Genomic DNA, 15,551 nt, shown 5'->3' with positions numbered 1-15,551 from the left:
TTCATAAATGTCCTCCTTTCCACTGCTCCCTTGAAAGACAGTTGCTATGGCTTGTCTGTCTCCGGCTAAGAAGACAGAGGGGCGGTCCTTCACACTGCATGCCTGCATTAGGCTTCAGAGTGAGGAGGCGTGTCTCTCAGCAATCCAATCTGATTGGCTGGCAAGGAGCTGCTGGCTACAGCAAGTGTGTATGGGAAGTCAGAGAAAGCAGTTTTGGCCTCAGAGAACTGGCAGAGGAGCCATCTTGGGAAGGTCCTCATATTGTAAATGTTTAAACAGCCGTAACGAAGTGAAAAACTCACGGAAAACAGTGGTATGTGAAGAAACTAAAGATTGCTCTATGCATAATGCTGTTGCAGCAGTAACATATGCTAAAATAGATTTTTTTTTGGATGAAAACATGACAGTCTTTAAATCAATCCTTGAGAAACAGACTTTTGGAATGGATCTCCGCTCTAGCTTATTGATGGAGGTCTCAAATAAGGAAATAATGTCCTAATAGTGTATTTAAAAAGAAGTTTTCTAAACCAAACTACCTCTTACATTTTATTATTTTTGTTTGATTTGTACATGAAAAAAATAATCTACTTTTATGAAAACAGTGCAGAGTCTTTAATGTTTAAAGTGCCTTCATTTCTAATGAAATCATATAAAAGAAGGAAGAAATCTGACTGTTTTCTAAGTAAACTTTTCACTCTTTGCCCCCGAAAATCAATCGGCTCTCTTTACAGTAAAGGCATCATCTTCCATTATCATATAGACACAAGTGATATTTCTTATATGAGCCATTCTGCAACCTTTACACAGATAGATAGCTTAAATAGAGCTGTAGTAATGTCCGAGGCTGATGCATAGTTTTCGGATCTCATTACCGGGCATAATACAGACTCGAGTTCCCTTCTCGCCCCATAGAACAACACAGCTGTAATAAAACATATTGCATATTACATGTCTCTCCTATAAATTCTTCCTTCCAAGTCTTTGTATTCATACTTCCATTTAAAAATGGCATTCATTATATCTCAGCATAAGCAGTAGGCATGAAATTAAATGGTAAGAAACAGGTAGAAAGAATATATACAGTTTTTCTTATGTGCTTCTAGGTTCAGTGGTGGCAATCCCCACTCATGACAAGTACTGGAGCAGGAATCCCGGGAAATCCATTAAACAGGTGGTCCAGTACTATATACAGGGCACTATTATAACCATGCAGACTGCTCTTCATGCAGTAGGTTACGATCTATAATCCTTTTTGCTAAATGGCTTGTTTCCCAATATGTTGTCAACCTCGTTCACAATATGTGACGTCATCTTTGGAAGGACCTGTGCAGAAAGAACCAGAATTGGAGAGATGTTATAGAGTCACAGCAAAGGACTTGCTAAAATGTAAGGCTGGCGTCTTCCTGGTCTGGATAGGTACACTGGGTAGGCCATTCCCAGTACTGGTAGCATGTAGCACTTTATTACTATTGTACATTTTTTGCCATATGTTTCTCTCATTGCATGTTGCTCTATGCATTTATTTTCTGCAGCCTTCTTTATATGTGGCATATTTATACATATTTATTTGCTGTACTTTATTGACGCATACCTTCTGACATCGGTACTTGATGTGCTATTTTAATAAAGATTTATACTGTATATTTTTTACTTTGGCACATTTTCTGTAGGTGCTGTATTTACTATTGAGTTTCGCCGATGCTCCATATATCCTTAGATTAATTAGCACATTACTGTGTGATAGGTTTCCTGTCTGGAATCATTTGGCTAACCAGATTGGGGTATACACAAGATATCCTAAAATCTTTACTGCTCCTTTAGGAAAAAAAAAGAACTTCAACTTACTAATATTGTCACGTCCTTTGGTTTACGCTGTGACACTGTTGCCACACTTGCGGTTGCCCGCGGCAAAGTGTTGCTGTGAGAGCATGCGGTGGAAGTGTCTCGGCCTTCTGGGTGATTGCCGGGACATGGTTGCAGCTATGGGTGTCCTGGGTTCCTGTGTGGTTTGTGGTGTGTGCTGTGTCGTTTAATGTTGGTGTGGACACTAGCACTTGTGCACGGGTTCCAGTCAGTGTGTCTGTGGCAGGTAAGTGTTTCACTTACCTGCCACCTCCTTTAGCTGTATGTGTTTCCCCCTCCTTGCAGCCTGGCCTTAGTTAGAGACTCCTGTTCCTCCGTGTTGTGGATGAACAGGTAGTCTCTCCCCTGCTCCTAGGTGAGGGATTTCCAGTGCGACTCAGGATATTAGGTATCCAGGGTATGAGCCGTCCCACCATCGGGGTCCGCTCATATGGTGAGGAGTCAGGGAGAGGATTAGGGACGCGGTAGGAGGTAACCTGCTCCCTTATCACTCCTTTTGGCTAGGCTGATCCCCTTTTTCCTTTGACACCGCACGGTGGGGGAATTCCCCCACTCCCCGCCGTGACGGGTATATAGACAATCCAATTAATACTACAAGAGGCTGAAGAAACATTTTACATCTTTCCCTTGTGGCCATTGTGCTATTGCCATAACAACTCTTTGTACAGTTATTATCTAGCTGCGTCTTATGTTCCACATGCTCCTCTTATTAGGTGTCACAGCTCCTAAAAGCTGTTGGCACAAGCGTCTTTTGGGTACTTTTATACTTGTAACAAACTATAGGTACAAGTGTCAGAGACAGTGGGGAGGTGGACGGCAGCCAAACTCTATATTGTCTTGTGTGTATTTATGCTTCTCAGCTCCCCCTCCTCCCTTTATCATATGTTAATGAGGAGATCTGACAGGAAGGGTTAATGAAGTTATCTTGCAGAGGGATGCAGCACTCTTAAAATTGCAAAGCTTCTGAAGCGTGATCATTGAACAATCAAGCGTTTCATTCAAAATAGTCAACAGGGTCGCAAGAAGCGTGTGGAAAAACCAAGGCGCAAAATAACTGCCCATGAACTGAGAAAAGTCAAGCGTGCAGCTGCCAAGATGCCACTTGCCACCAGTTTGGCCATATTTCAGAGCTGCAACATCACTGGAGTGCCCAAAAGCACAAGGTGTGCAATACTCAGAGACATGGCCAAGGTAAGAAAGGCTGAAAGACGACCACCACTGAACAAGACACACAAGCTGAAACGTCAAGACTGGGCCAAGAAATATCTCAAGACTGATTTTTCTAAGGTTTTATGGACTGATAAAATGAGAGTGAGTCTTGATGGGCCAGATGGATGGGCCCGTGGCTGGATTGGTAAAGGGCAGAGAGCTCCAGTCCGACTCAGACGCCAGCAAGGTGGAGGTGGAGTACTGGTTTGGGCTGGTATCATCAAAGATGAGCTTGTGCGGCCTTTTCGGGTTGAGGATGGAGTCAAGCTCAACTCCCAGTCCTACTGCCAGTTTCTGGAAGACACCTTCTTCAAGCAGTGGTACAGGAAGAAGTCTGCATCCTTCAAGAAAAACATGATTTTCATGCAGGACAATGCTCCATCACACGCGTCCAAGTACTCCACAGCGTGGCTGGCAAGAAAGGGTATAAAAGAAGAAAATCTAATGACATGGCCTCCTTGTTCACCTGATCTGAACCCCATTGAGAACCTGTGGTCCATCATCAAATGTGAGATTTACAAGGAGGGAAAACAGTACACCTCTCTGAACAGTGTCTGGGAGGCTGTGGTTGCTGCTGCACGCAATGTTGATGGTGAACAGATCAAAACACTGACAGAATCCATGGATGGCAGGCTTTTGAGTGTCCTTGCAAAGAAAGGTGGCTATATTGGTCACTGATTTGTTTTTGTTTTGTTTTTGAATGTCAGAAATGTATATTTGTGAATGTTGAGATGTTATATTGGTTTCACTGGTAAAAATAAATAATTGAAATGGGTATATATTTGTTTTTTGTTAAGTTGCCTAATAATTATGCACAGTAATAGTCACCTGCACACACAGATATCCCCCTAAAATAGCTAAAACTAAAAACAAACTAAAAACTACTTCCAAAAATATTCAGCTTTGATATTAATGAGTTTTTTGGGTTCATTGAGAACATGGTTGTTGTTCAATAATAAAATGAATCCTCAAAAATACAACTTGCCTAATAATTCTGCACTCCCTGTACTTACCTGTATGGCTCCTAGGTTTTCTATCAGTTGCTCTGGATTGGATGTTCCTAACAAAACCGAACTCACTCCCTCGTTCCGCAGACACCAAGCTAGAAGAAAAGGGGATCACAGCATTGTCATATGTATATGATCTAAAATAATACAAGGCCACATCTTTTCATTCCTTATGGCCACATATCTTGTGTGTTGTCAGTCCATTGGGCTGTCGTACAAAAGATATTAGGAGTGGCTCAATAATTACAGATATATTTTAGAGTTTATGAAGGTTGATGAAAACATTAAACTGCTAGTAATTATCTGAAAATTGAAAGTTCCTCCTTACATTGTTTTCCAGGGAAACTTCCAGTATCCCTTACCCTATGATCACTTCTATTTTTTATCTGAACATCATGTGGCTGCGATTTGGAAAAAGATGCGACATAACTATTTTTACCAGTTGCTAACAGCAGAGGGCAGCATTGGTCTAGGAACAAGAAGGTGAGTGGCGATAGTTTGTCTATATGTGTGTGTACTACGTAGGCACTGTGTGTCACTCCCTGGAGAACTGGACTATGTGAGCGCTGTATGGCTCTCTTGGTTACTGCAGCCCAGCTTCCATTGAAGTGAATGGTAGCTGAGCTGCAGTTACCCAGCATGGCCACTACACTGTGAATGGAGCTGTGCTTTCTGTTCCATTCACAGTGTTAGTTTCAGAACTGGAGGCTGCAGGGAACCGCTGGTCTGTGGGTTTACAGAGTGTTGGACCTATCCTGAGTCCTCAATATCAGGAGCCGGGAAAATCCCTTTAAAGGGGTTTCCAAGATAGTAAAAAATGTGGCCAGAGGGAGGAAATGTGCTAAAATAATAAAAGAATCTATCATCATGTGATAGATCCCCGCCATGCCACTACCGCAGCACTGGTATTTCCTATGATCTTCACTTTGGTGCAGTGATCCCTAGCCTTTCTACACAATCAAGAACAACACGTAGCTAGCCTTTTATTTTTAGCGTTTTATGTATGTTTTTAATAAATAATTTTATAGATAGCAGAGCAGCACGCTTTTGATTTTCTTTTTCTGCTCCTTGTTGAGTGAACATGTTCCTAGCCTTCCTACACGTCACCACTGCAGCCAATCTCTAGGAGAGTGCGGAGGATTTATCAGAGAAGTATCGGTTTTTTGGGGGGTTTTTCTTTATGGATCCCCCCTTCACCGGCCGATTGTATCTCATATATTTTCTTACCTACGGCAAGCTGTGGCAGAGTGCATCCAAGACGTTCTGCAATAGGTACCAAATCCTTCAGTTTAGACTGCTGTTTGCGCCCCTCTTCACTGACTATTTTGTCCTTTAACCACTGGTAACACTGATAGATCATGACATCACAGGAGGAGTGGAAACATAATCATGAGAATTAATCCTGAATATGGTATTCACTATAATTAATAGTTGATAGAGAAATATCAGCTTCATGTATAAATATTACAAAAGCCACAACGTGAATTAGTAAATTATAAATACAATATATATGCATTTAAAGGGGTTGTCCCATCTGTGTTCTCCGCGGCAGCACTCTGTTTCCTGAATCTTCTGGGGGCGGTTACCAATGATTTGATTGACAGTACAAGCAGCGCACCGTTGATGTCATCACAGTGCTTGCCTGTACGGGCACGCTCCCGATACAACTACCAGCTGTTTCTATTTTTAGGGTCGCCAGCGAGGGAATCCGACAGGGTCTTCACAACCGGCCATGCTAAGAGCGGTTGCTCCAAGATGCCCAGGAGCTGTTTAATTGGTTTCTATGGAGCAACAGAGAGGTGGGAGATGGCGGGCATGCGCGAGTATGCGCGCCTCCGTGGTTCCGGCCGCCACAACTCGGATCAAGGAACAGAAGACTGTGAGCAAGCGCGGCTACCACTGCAGTACTGCAACAGTGGTCATAACCCCTGACAACGAACAAGAGAAAGAAGAAGAAGGAACAGGGAGAGACAGAGGCCCTATCCAAAATTACATGCAGAGGGTAAGTTTATTATTATGCTAGAAGGAACAAAATGAAAGCAACTTTGCAAGATGAGACAACCCCTTTAATAGATAATTCCATCAAACATGTCCTCAAAACCCCACAATAATACAATAGCATTGAGGATTGAGAGGCTGAAGTGATTTTGTAAGGCTACATGCACACGGACATGTGATGTACATTTTTTTTTAACAGCCATCACACATCTGTTTTAGGACCAATGGTAGTCTATGGAGTTCACATAGCAGTTTTTTTGACTGTCAGTGAAAAACGGACGTCAAAATTTTTTCTATCTTGTCCGTTTTTCACTGACAGACTGCCCCCATACAATTGAATGGGTCCATTTTGAACGCCCGTTTCTCAGAAAGGCATCAGTGAAATAAACGTCCGCAAAGCGCAGACAAAAATAGGACATGTTATTTTTTTTTGCGGACCACGGAACGGAGCAACGGATGCGGACAGCACACAGAGTGCTGTCCGAATCTTTTGCGGCCCCATTGAAGTGAATGGGTCCACATCCGAGCCGCCAAAACTGCGGCTCGGATGCGGACCAAAACAACGGCCGTGTGCATGAGGCCTTTAACTGACTTTTTTTTTGTCTTCGGCAGATAAACAGTAGTTTAAGTAATTTAAGTGAATTTAAGTGGAAAAAACTTACTGTAAGGCCTCTTGCACACAAATGTTCTGTGCCTGTGGCCGTATTGCGGCCCGCATACGGCGGGTCCGCAATACATGGGCACCGGCCCGTGTGCACTCCGCATCATGGATGCAGACCCATTCACTTGAATGGGTCTGCAATCACGGAGATGCAGAACGGAAGCACGGATCGGAACCCCACGGAAGCACTACGGAGTGCAAGTTTATTGGGTCTCTATCCGTCCCGGGAAAATTGCAGTCCCCAATGCACAGAACGGGTGCACAACATTCGTGTGCAAGAGGCCTAAGTGTAATAAACAACTATGTAAACCCCAAAAATCTGCAACTTTATGTAAAAGATTTTTTTTTTTGTTGCAGTGAAAATACAAAAATAAAATAGAAGGTATAGTACAGGGATCAGCAACCTCCGGCACTCCACCTGTTTTGAACCTACAACTCTCAGAATCCTCCTTTCACTTCTATGATAGTTACAAGAACAGCATGTGCATGCCGGGAGTTGTAGTTTCACAACAACTGAAGTGCCGAAGGTTGCTAATCCTTAGTATAGTAGGTATATAATGCTGAACTGTGTTTTGCATGTCGTCATTACCTTTAATGATGCTCTCGCACTTTCAGGGACTCCATTTTCATATTTTCCAGAGATGACCCCACAGGCCAATGGTGACCACGTCATCGCACCAACTCCTGTGAAAAAAACAACATTCAAAAGTCCTGTCTTACGATAGGTGGAAGGAGCCATAGAAAGGTGTTACAATGTTATTTCACTTGTTGCCATTGTATTGTGCACGCCAGCGTCGGCAGCTTATGGGTTTGAATTTGGGACGTTGTGTTCAACAGCGGTTCATGTAGTCACTGCTCCGTGTATCTTGGCGTCGGTTACTTGTGTTGTGAATTGCTACTATGTGCTTGTATCTCTCCTTAGTTCTGTATTGCAATGGTTAATCATTCCCTGACTGTCTGAGTGTGTCCATCTGCTCGTCTAATAGGTTTGTTAGTCTGCAATTTATTCCCTGAATTCTGTGTCTGTTTGTTATAGGTTTCTTGAGTTCTGTACACGCTGTGTCTGAACCATGTCCTGTAGTGACTGCCGTCCAGTATCTGCTATGTCTATAGGAGTTCCTGTAGTCTGTATGTCTGGTTCATGAAATCTGTTTGTCTCAGCTCCTGATCATTCTGTCTGCCAGAGCTTTAGGCTTATCTCATGCTTGTATCTATGTTTGCCCTAGATTCACCTGTATTCCGCCTGGTCTGTCCCTCTGGCACTTTGCATTAGTGTCTCTGACCTGCTTGGGTCAGCTGCCAAGTATACCGGGACCATTCCAGGATGTAGTGGTCCGGTTACAACCCTATAGCAAAGTCCACATCCCTGTACAGGAGTGAAAGGGTGAAAACCAGGGGAGTGCCAGAATAACACCCTTAGGCCTCTTTCACACGGGCGTTTGCGGGAAAAGGTGCGGGTGCGTTGCGGGAACATGCACGATTTTTCCGCGCGAGTGCAAAACATTGTAATGCGTTTTGCACTCACGTGAGAAAAATCGCTCATGTTTGGTACCCAAACCCGAACTTCTTCACAGAAGTTCGGGCTTGGGATCGGTGTTGTGTAGATTGTATTATTTTCCCTTATAACATGGTTATAAGGAAAAATAATAGCATTCTTAATACAGAATGCTTACTAAAATAGGGCTGGAGGGGTTAAAAAAAAAACAACAAAATAATTAAACTCACCTTAATCCACTTGCTCGCGCAGCCCGGCATCTCTTCTGTCTTCTTTTTTGCTGTGTGCAGGAAAAGGACCTGTGGTGACGTCACTCCGGTCATCACATGGTCCGTCACATGATCTTTTACCATGGTGATGGATCATGTGATGACCAGAGTGACGTCACCACAGGTCCTGTTGCTCCACACAGCTAAGATGAAGACAGAAGAGATGCCGACTCCGCGAGCAAGTGGATTAAGGTGAGTTAAAAAATTATTATTTTTTTTAACCCCTCCATCCCTATTTTACTATGCATTCTGTATTAAGAATGCTATTATTTTCCCTTATAACCATGTTATAAGGGAAAATAATAATGATCGGGTCCCCATCCCGATTGTCACTTAGCAACCGTGCGTAAAAATCGCACCGTATCCGCACTTGCTTGCGGATGCTTGCGATTTTCACACAACCCCATTCATTTCTATGGGGCCTGCGTTACGTGAAAAACGCACAAAGAGGAGCATGCTGTGATTTTCACGCAACGCACAAGTGATATGTGAAAATCACCGCTCGTGTGCACAGCCCCATAGAAATGAATTGGTCAGGATTCAGTGCGGGTGCAATGCGTTCAACTCACGCATCGCATCCGCGCGGAATACTCGCCCATGTGAAAGAGGCCTTAGAGTTTGGCCCAATGTGAAACCAGTTACCTGGCACAGTAGTTCCACAACTATTGTTCATACACCTGTCCTTAACAATAGGGAGGAAAGCAAACATAAGACAGTCTGAAGGGGTGGAAAAATAATCACATAGGCTGTGTACGATTGCACAGAGAAGAGAGGTTACATGACATACTGCAGGGTAGAGGGGCACATGGAGAAGAGATGGGCTAGAGAAAGAGAAATCTGCACATGAATGAAGCTTTGCTGATACATGTGAGCTAGTGAAGGCAGCAGCATCCTGTGCATACAGACCTCACATCCAGCATGTATTACTGGGGAAGGGGGCATGCTACATGAGAAAAATCTGAAACTAGGAGCAGGTTGCAAACTGAATACCAGGGGGTCTAAACATGAATAGAGAATGAAAATTGCAGACTGAAACTTAGTGCAACTTTTGAACTCAACGTAATCACTAACTTTTAGAAATTTCCCTTATTTCACAGGTATCCATAGTGTTTGACCACAATTGCAGTGAACAAGAAATCTGATATATGAGAAATTTCTGGAATAGGTGCTCAAATGAGAAAGTTGCTGAACAAGCAAACACAAAATGCTGCACCCTGCCATCATTGTGACGTTTTCCTTCCCTTTCTTTCTTTATTTACTACTGAAACACAAAGGGGGAAGTGAGCCTGTTCTGTGCTTCCATTTTCTTCCTTGACTAGGCAGCCTTGTGTCTTGTTTTCCTTCTGTTCCTTTCAAGGGAAAAGTTATGTGTCTGCTAAAGATTGGATGCCTTATTTGAAATGTAGCTCTCATGTCACAATAGATAAGTATTCAGATAGTACTTACAAAATACTGTTAACTGATACTGTGTGCTAGCTCTGTGACATACAATATATTGCATCTTTGCATCTGCAGGGCCGAATAATAAAGTGCACAGGCAAGGGAATGATGATAATTCTCCAACCTGTGCACTGTTGTAATCAGCACAGCAGGTGCGATGACGTCACTTCATAGCAACTGCTGTTGGGGAAAGCAAGAGGCGCTCCATTAATCAGGAGAATGGCACTAGATGAGTGTTTTTTAAAAAATGTTATTACAATACAGGCTTCACTGCTGTAAGGGGGCATTCTACTGTGTGGGGTTAATCAGGGGACATATCTACTGTGTGAGGGCAATTAGGGGGCAAATCTACTGTGTGTGCGGGCACTAAGGGAGCATAACTACTGTCAAGGGGGCACCAAGGGGGCATAACTACTGTATTGGGGGAACTAAAGGGAAAAATCTACTGTGAAGAGGCAATAAGGGGCATTACTACTGCATGGAGGCAATAAGAGGACATAACTACTGTATGTGGGCACTAAAGGGGCATAACAGATCTGTGTTGACACTAAGGGGTATAACCACTGTGTGGGGCACTAAGGGAGCATACCTGCTGTGAAGGAGGCGCTACAGAGGCTTAACTACTGTGAAAGGGGTCACTAATGGGGTATAACTACTGTGTGGGGGCACTAAAGGGGTATAACTACTGTATGGGGAAACTAAAGGGGCATAACCACTATGAAGGGGGCAAAATGTGGCATAACTACTAGATGGAGGCACTAAAGATGCTACTGGGTGGTGGCATTACTGGGGCACAACTACTGTGAATGAGGCACTAAGAAAGCATAACTACTGTGTGGGGACATAACTACTTTGAAAGTGGCACTAAGGGGGGATAAATAATATGTGTGGGCACTAAGGGGGCACAATTACTGTGTGGGGACACTAAGAGGACATATATAATGTGTGGGGGCATATCTACTGTATATGGGGGCACAAAGGGGCATAACTACTGTATGTGAGTGCACTAAGGGGTCATAACCACTGTGTGGGGGCACTAAGGGAGCATAACTACTGTCAAGGGGGCACCAAGGGGGCATAACTACTGTATTGGGGGAACTAAAGGGAAAAATCTACTGTGAAGAGGCAATAAGAGGACATAACTACTGTATGTGGGCACTAAAGGGGCATAACTGATCTGTGTTGACACTAAGGGGGCATTCTGTGTTTGGGCACTAAGGGGGTATAACTTTTGTGAAGGGGGCACTCAGGGGACCCTACTGTGTAGGGGCACTCAGGGGACTCGGAGGCATTGGGTGGAGTTAAAGCCATGGCTTAGTATAAAAAGAATTGCAAATAATGTCCCTCCTTGGCCTTTTTAAAAGTTGGGAGGTATGCTCTGTTCTGGGGCTGGTACACAGGTTGTGGTCCTGCTCTGTAATGTGATTTCCGCTCGTAGATTTCTGCCCAGCTCTCAGACTCTTCACAGTTCTTTTTCGCTCTGAATTAAGCAGGACACACTTGGACGCTAGTTTTCTCCACCTAGGTCTGTAGACACCTCTGTTTCTGCTAGTTCACTGTCCACGACACACAACAGACTCTGTCTACTACAATGTAATATCCTATACTATTCAGGCTGAAAAACCTGTCATGTTATGTAGTGCATCCAGCATATGTATGTAGGGATGGCATGGCACAACTGCAGTTAACAATCCTGGCTCAGCCATTGTGGGAGTTTAGTGTGGGCTGGCCCCACCTTTAACCTTTCAGGAGTCTAGACTGGAGTTCAGTACAAAGACTAACAAACATCTGCAAGATCTACAGAAAGAAAAGGATAGAAATCGAGAAAGCGAGGAAGATAAAGGAGAGTAAAGCATTTGTATGGCCGAGCACTGGAGTCAGTGAGGTAACCTGCTACTAAAACCTACTCAGAACTTGCTGCTGTGAGGGACACCGTTAAGACAGACGTCACACCTGGACACAACTTGGCCAGTCGTATCAGTAAAACCCTGTATCTCGCAGTGGACACTACAGCCAATATTACAGGAGTACTATTGCCTGCCATTGCACCCCACATGCCATGCATTGCACCCATACAAGCACCTAACATCACAGGCACCCCAGCTACCATCAGGCAGAAGCCCTAGAATCAGGTTTTGCCCCCAGGGAGGAAAGGGTGCTTCCTCCTTTTGCTGCATAGACCCTAGTAGCAAAGGTCTAAGGGAGGCCTCTGTGATAGATTGTGATACCCAGAGTCACCTCCACTCCCAACCTCTGCTCCGGCTCCTCAGGGGCTTTCTGCAATAGTAGCTAAAGGCCTCAGTCCAATCACAGAAATTTCCTGTGACTCCATCCAAAAGTCTCTCTCTGACTGCGATAAGCGTTGACTGTGACATTCAAAGCGTTAAATGTTGGAGATCGTTTTCTCTACGCTGAAGCGTGGCTGAGACTGTGACTTACAGCCACTGATCCACTCTTGGTCACATGGGCACGCCACGCTTGCTGTGCCCACGCGATCAGCAGAATGTCCACTAAGGACAAGCATTTCCGCACTGTGTCATCAAGTGGTCCATTTACATCTTCAGATATTTATAATCCCTTGTATTATATGACGAACACAGAAGTAATTATTTTTACACATCTCTCAGCTGCTTCATCATTTTGAATAGAGGTCCTGGCTTTTCTGAAATCTATAGCTACTGTACATGTGATATTACATAACGTGTTCTCATACAGCAGCCTGATATAATCTACATCTCAAGTGGACTAACACCAGCAGTCCTCTCAGGTCATGTACAGCCTATATCTTACCATAACTATTACATACGGTAATATAAACTAGCTATACTTAATACGAAGTTGGTACCTCTAGGAAATGGTACTGAATGAATCTGGGTACATCTTATAATTTAATAAATACAAGATTTGAGTAAAAATTGGAATCTGCGATTTACCTATTTTGTGGTACAGCTCAGGCAGCTGAACTTCTACCTTCTCTCTTTGGAACAGATGATATTCTGCTTGTTCACACACTGGAGGGATCATATTGAACTGTCGTGCTACAGAGTATGCTTCCTACAAATATATCAAGGTATAATAAAGTCAATGCATAGCAATATAGCCACAAATATACTGCATCGTAAGACACATTATGCGATGAAAATGTCTTCTCTTCCAGATGTGCCTATTTTCCATATTTTACCTATAACATATAACACGATTTCCAAGTTATTACAGTATTTAAAGTACACACCCCTATCACCCATGTGAGAACGTAATTGCCCTTAAAAGGGTATTCCCACATCAAACATTTCTGGCATATTCAGAGGATATGCCATAAGTGTCGAGTAGATGTATGTCCTACCTCTGGTACCCACACATATCCAGAATACCGCCCTCCCTCTGACCCCCTCTCTGCCAAGGTGCTGCAGTCAGAGGTGGTTAGAACCACAGAAACCACACTACTACACTGTTTCCACAACTCGAGAGATGCATAGGGAGTGGGGGGGCAATCCTGAGATGGGAAAGCCCCTTTAAATCAAATGATTGCCAGCGGTCACCATCGGGCCTTAGCTGTCACATGAGAGCTGGGCTCCTGCACTAATGGCCCAGATCACCAGAAGCGCTGATCTGGGCTGGTTAACCTTTTAGATGCTGCAGTCAATAGCGACCACAGCAGCTAAATAGTTTAGAGGGAAGATGCTCTCTCAGGCATCTGCACTGCAGGGTTCTGATGTCTTATTATAGCAACGGGGGGCCTAATGAAGGCCCCAGGTCTGCCTGCAGTGAATGGCTGCACCTGTCAGTATCCTACTCACAATATAATACACTGTACTACATAAATTAGTACAATGTACTATAGAAGCGATCATAAGATACATTTTATTAAATACAAAAAAAAATCCAAGTTATAAATATTATCATTTATAATATCATTTGCAAACAGTCTCCCATTGCTGTTATTTTGAAGGAACAACTTTGATTTGGACACAATAACCAAATGTTTGTGCATTATACTTGCTTCCCGTCTTTCCTCCCTATAGATTCCTTTAAAGGGAGGCTGTCTCCATGAAAGTTATTGCTGAACCACAAACAATGCCTTGTAGGACGAGCCCAGGTGAATGTAATGATACCTTTCACCTAGCAATCTGTAGCTTCATTCTGGAGAAAAAAGTACTTTTAATCCATATGCAAATGAGCAGTTAAAGAAAGTGTCCCAAAAAATACTGGCTCTGGCTCTGAATACTTTTGTAATTGCATGTAATTAAAAATTTAGTATAGCCTCTGAGTTATTCAATGAAATCTATCTGTATAGCGCCACCTGCTGTTTGCTCTTCTTCTAATTCCTCTACCTCAATGAGGTGGACGCACATACTCGGTTCCATCCTTTAACTGCCTGCATCAGCTTGGCTGACCCTATCAATCAAGAAGTAAAGGGAGGGGCAGGCAGTGGAAGCGGGAGCAGCAGAATAGCTCGGGCCCGTCCTGAGGGCACTTAATTGCTCATTTGAATATGAATATAAAGTACTTTCTCTCTAGAATAAAGCAACAGATCTCTAAATGAAGGTATCATTACATACAGTAAAGCAAGTCCAGGCGTGGTGCCTGGTTCACCAGTGAACTTTATGCTGAGACTCCCTTTAAGAATTTTGTGGGCATGTTGTATGGAAATTTTCTCTCTTCCAGAATAAAGAAACTCTGTAAGTCAACATCTTCTGATCGATTGAAGACCTTTGACTAGGGATAGCCACACCAGAGACTTCTCAAAGTGTTTTATGGGCTGGATATCAACTTAGAGGTTAGCTTCCTGTATTTAGCTACTAGAGAGACAGTTTTCTTCCTTCTAAAGGAGAGCTCATTTGCATACTTTCCCAGGGAGCATTTCCTCGAAGACTCCCTACATCTGCTGGATATCTGTGGTATACTGTAGAATTTATGGTTCCTTCAAGGGTCCATTCACACGTCCGTAAGTGTTCTGCGGATCCGCAAATTGCGAACACGGACACTGGCAATGTGCATTCCGCAATTTTCGGACCGCACATCGCGGGCACTGTAATATAAAATGCCTAATCTTGTCCTCAATTGCAGACAAGAATAGGACATGTTCTATTTTTTGGCGGAAACGGAAGCTCGGATGCGGAAGTGCGGATCCGCAAATGCGGATGCGGACAGCACATTCTGGCACCATTGAAAATGAATGGGGCTGCACCCGTTCCGCAAAATTGCGGAACGGATAGGGACCCATTTTGTGGACGTGTGAATGGACCCTAAAGGAAGGCCGTCACCACTATTTAAGACTATTATCTGCAGTAATACATGAGTAGTGCTTCACATAAGGAGCCCAGATAGACATTCTTTATTTTCTACCTCCCCCATTCCCCCGCTGTCAGCACTGAAAGCAACGCTGAAATACACAGTCCGGACTGTTGTGCCCTGCTCACATAATGGAGAGGACTCCGATATTTCAGTGCAGCTTTAAATACGAGGGGCAGTATTAAAAAAAAATTATGATATGGACTCTTTGTCTGCCATAGTACTTTATTACTGCAGACAGGGGTGCCTTCATACGTGGCAGAAAAATTCCACGACTGAAAATCAGTTCCATAATAGTCCAAGATAGTCCTAAAGTA

The 15,551-nt window shown here is 43.6% G+C and overlaps 1 protein-coding gene across 2 annotated transcripts in view; it reads right to left on the bottom strand.

Moving 5' to 3' along the window:
- Positions 1-298: 298 nt before the first annotated feature.
- Positions 299-15,551, bottom strand: part of KCNAB1 (potassium voltage-gated channel subfamily A member regulatory beta subunit 1) — a 393,898-nt gene continuing 378,645 nt past the window's right edge. For both annotated transcript variants that reach the window (XM_040428136.1, XM_040428137.1), the window contains exons 10-14: positions 12,876-12,996; positions 7,328-7,422; positions 5,307-5,427; positions 4,086-4,174; positions 299-1,323 (exon numbers count right to left, since the gene is read on the bottom strand). In XM_040428136.1, the coding sequence (XP_040284070.1) occupies positions 1,234-1,323; positions 4,086-4,174; positions 5,307-5,427; positions 7,328-7,422; positions 12,876-12,996 (516 nt within the window). In that variant the 3' untranslated portion in view covers positions 299-1,233. The remainder of the gene's footprint in view (positions 1,324-4,085; positions 4,175-5,306; positions 5,428-7,327; positions 7,423-12,875; positions 12,997-15,551) is intronic.

Source organism: Bufo bufo, chromosome 4 (genome assembly GCF_905171765.1).
Source record: "Bufo bufo chromosome 4, aBufBuf1.1, whole genome shotgun sequence".
NCBI classification, from domain to species: domain Eukaryota; kingdom Metazoa; phylum Chordata; class Amphibia; order Anura; family Bufonidae; genus Bufo; species Bufo bufo.
The sequence above is the reverse complement of the archived record's forward strand: the minus strand, read 5'-3'. Positions and strand labels throughout refer to the sequence as shown.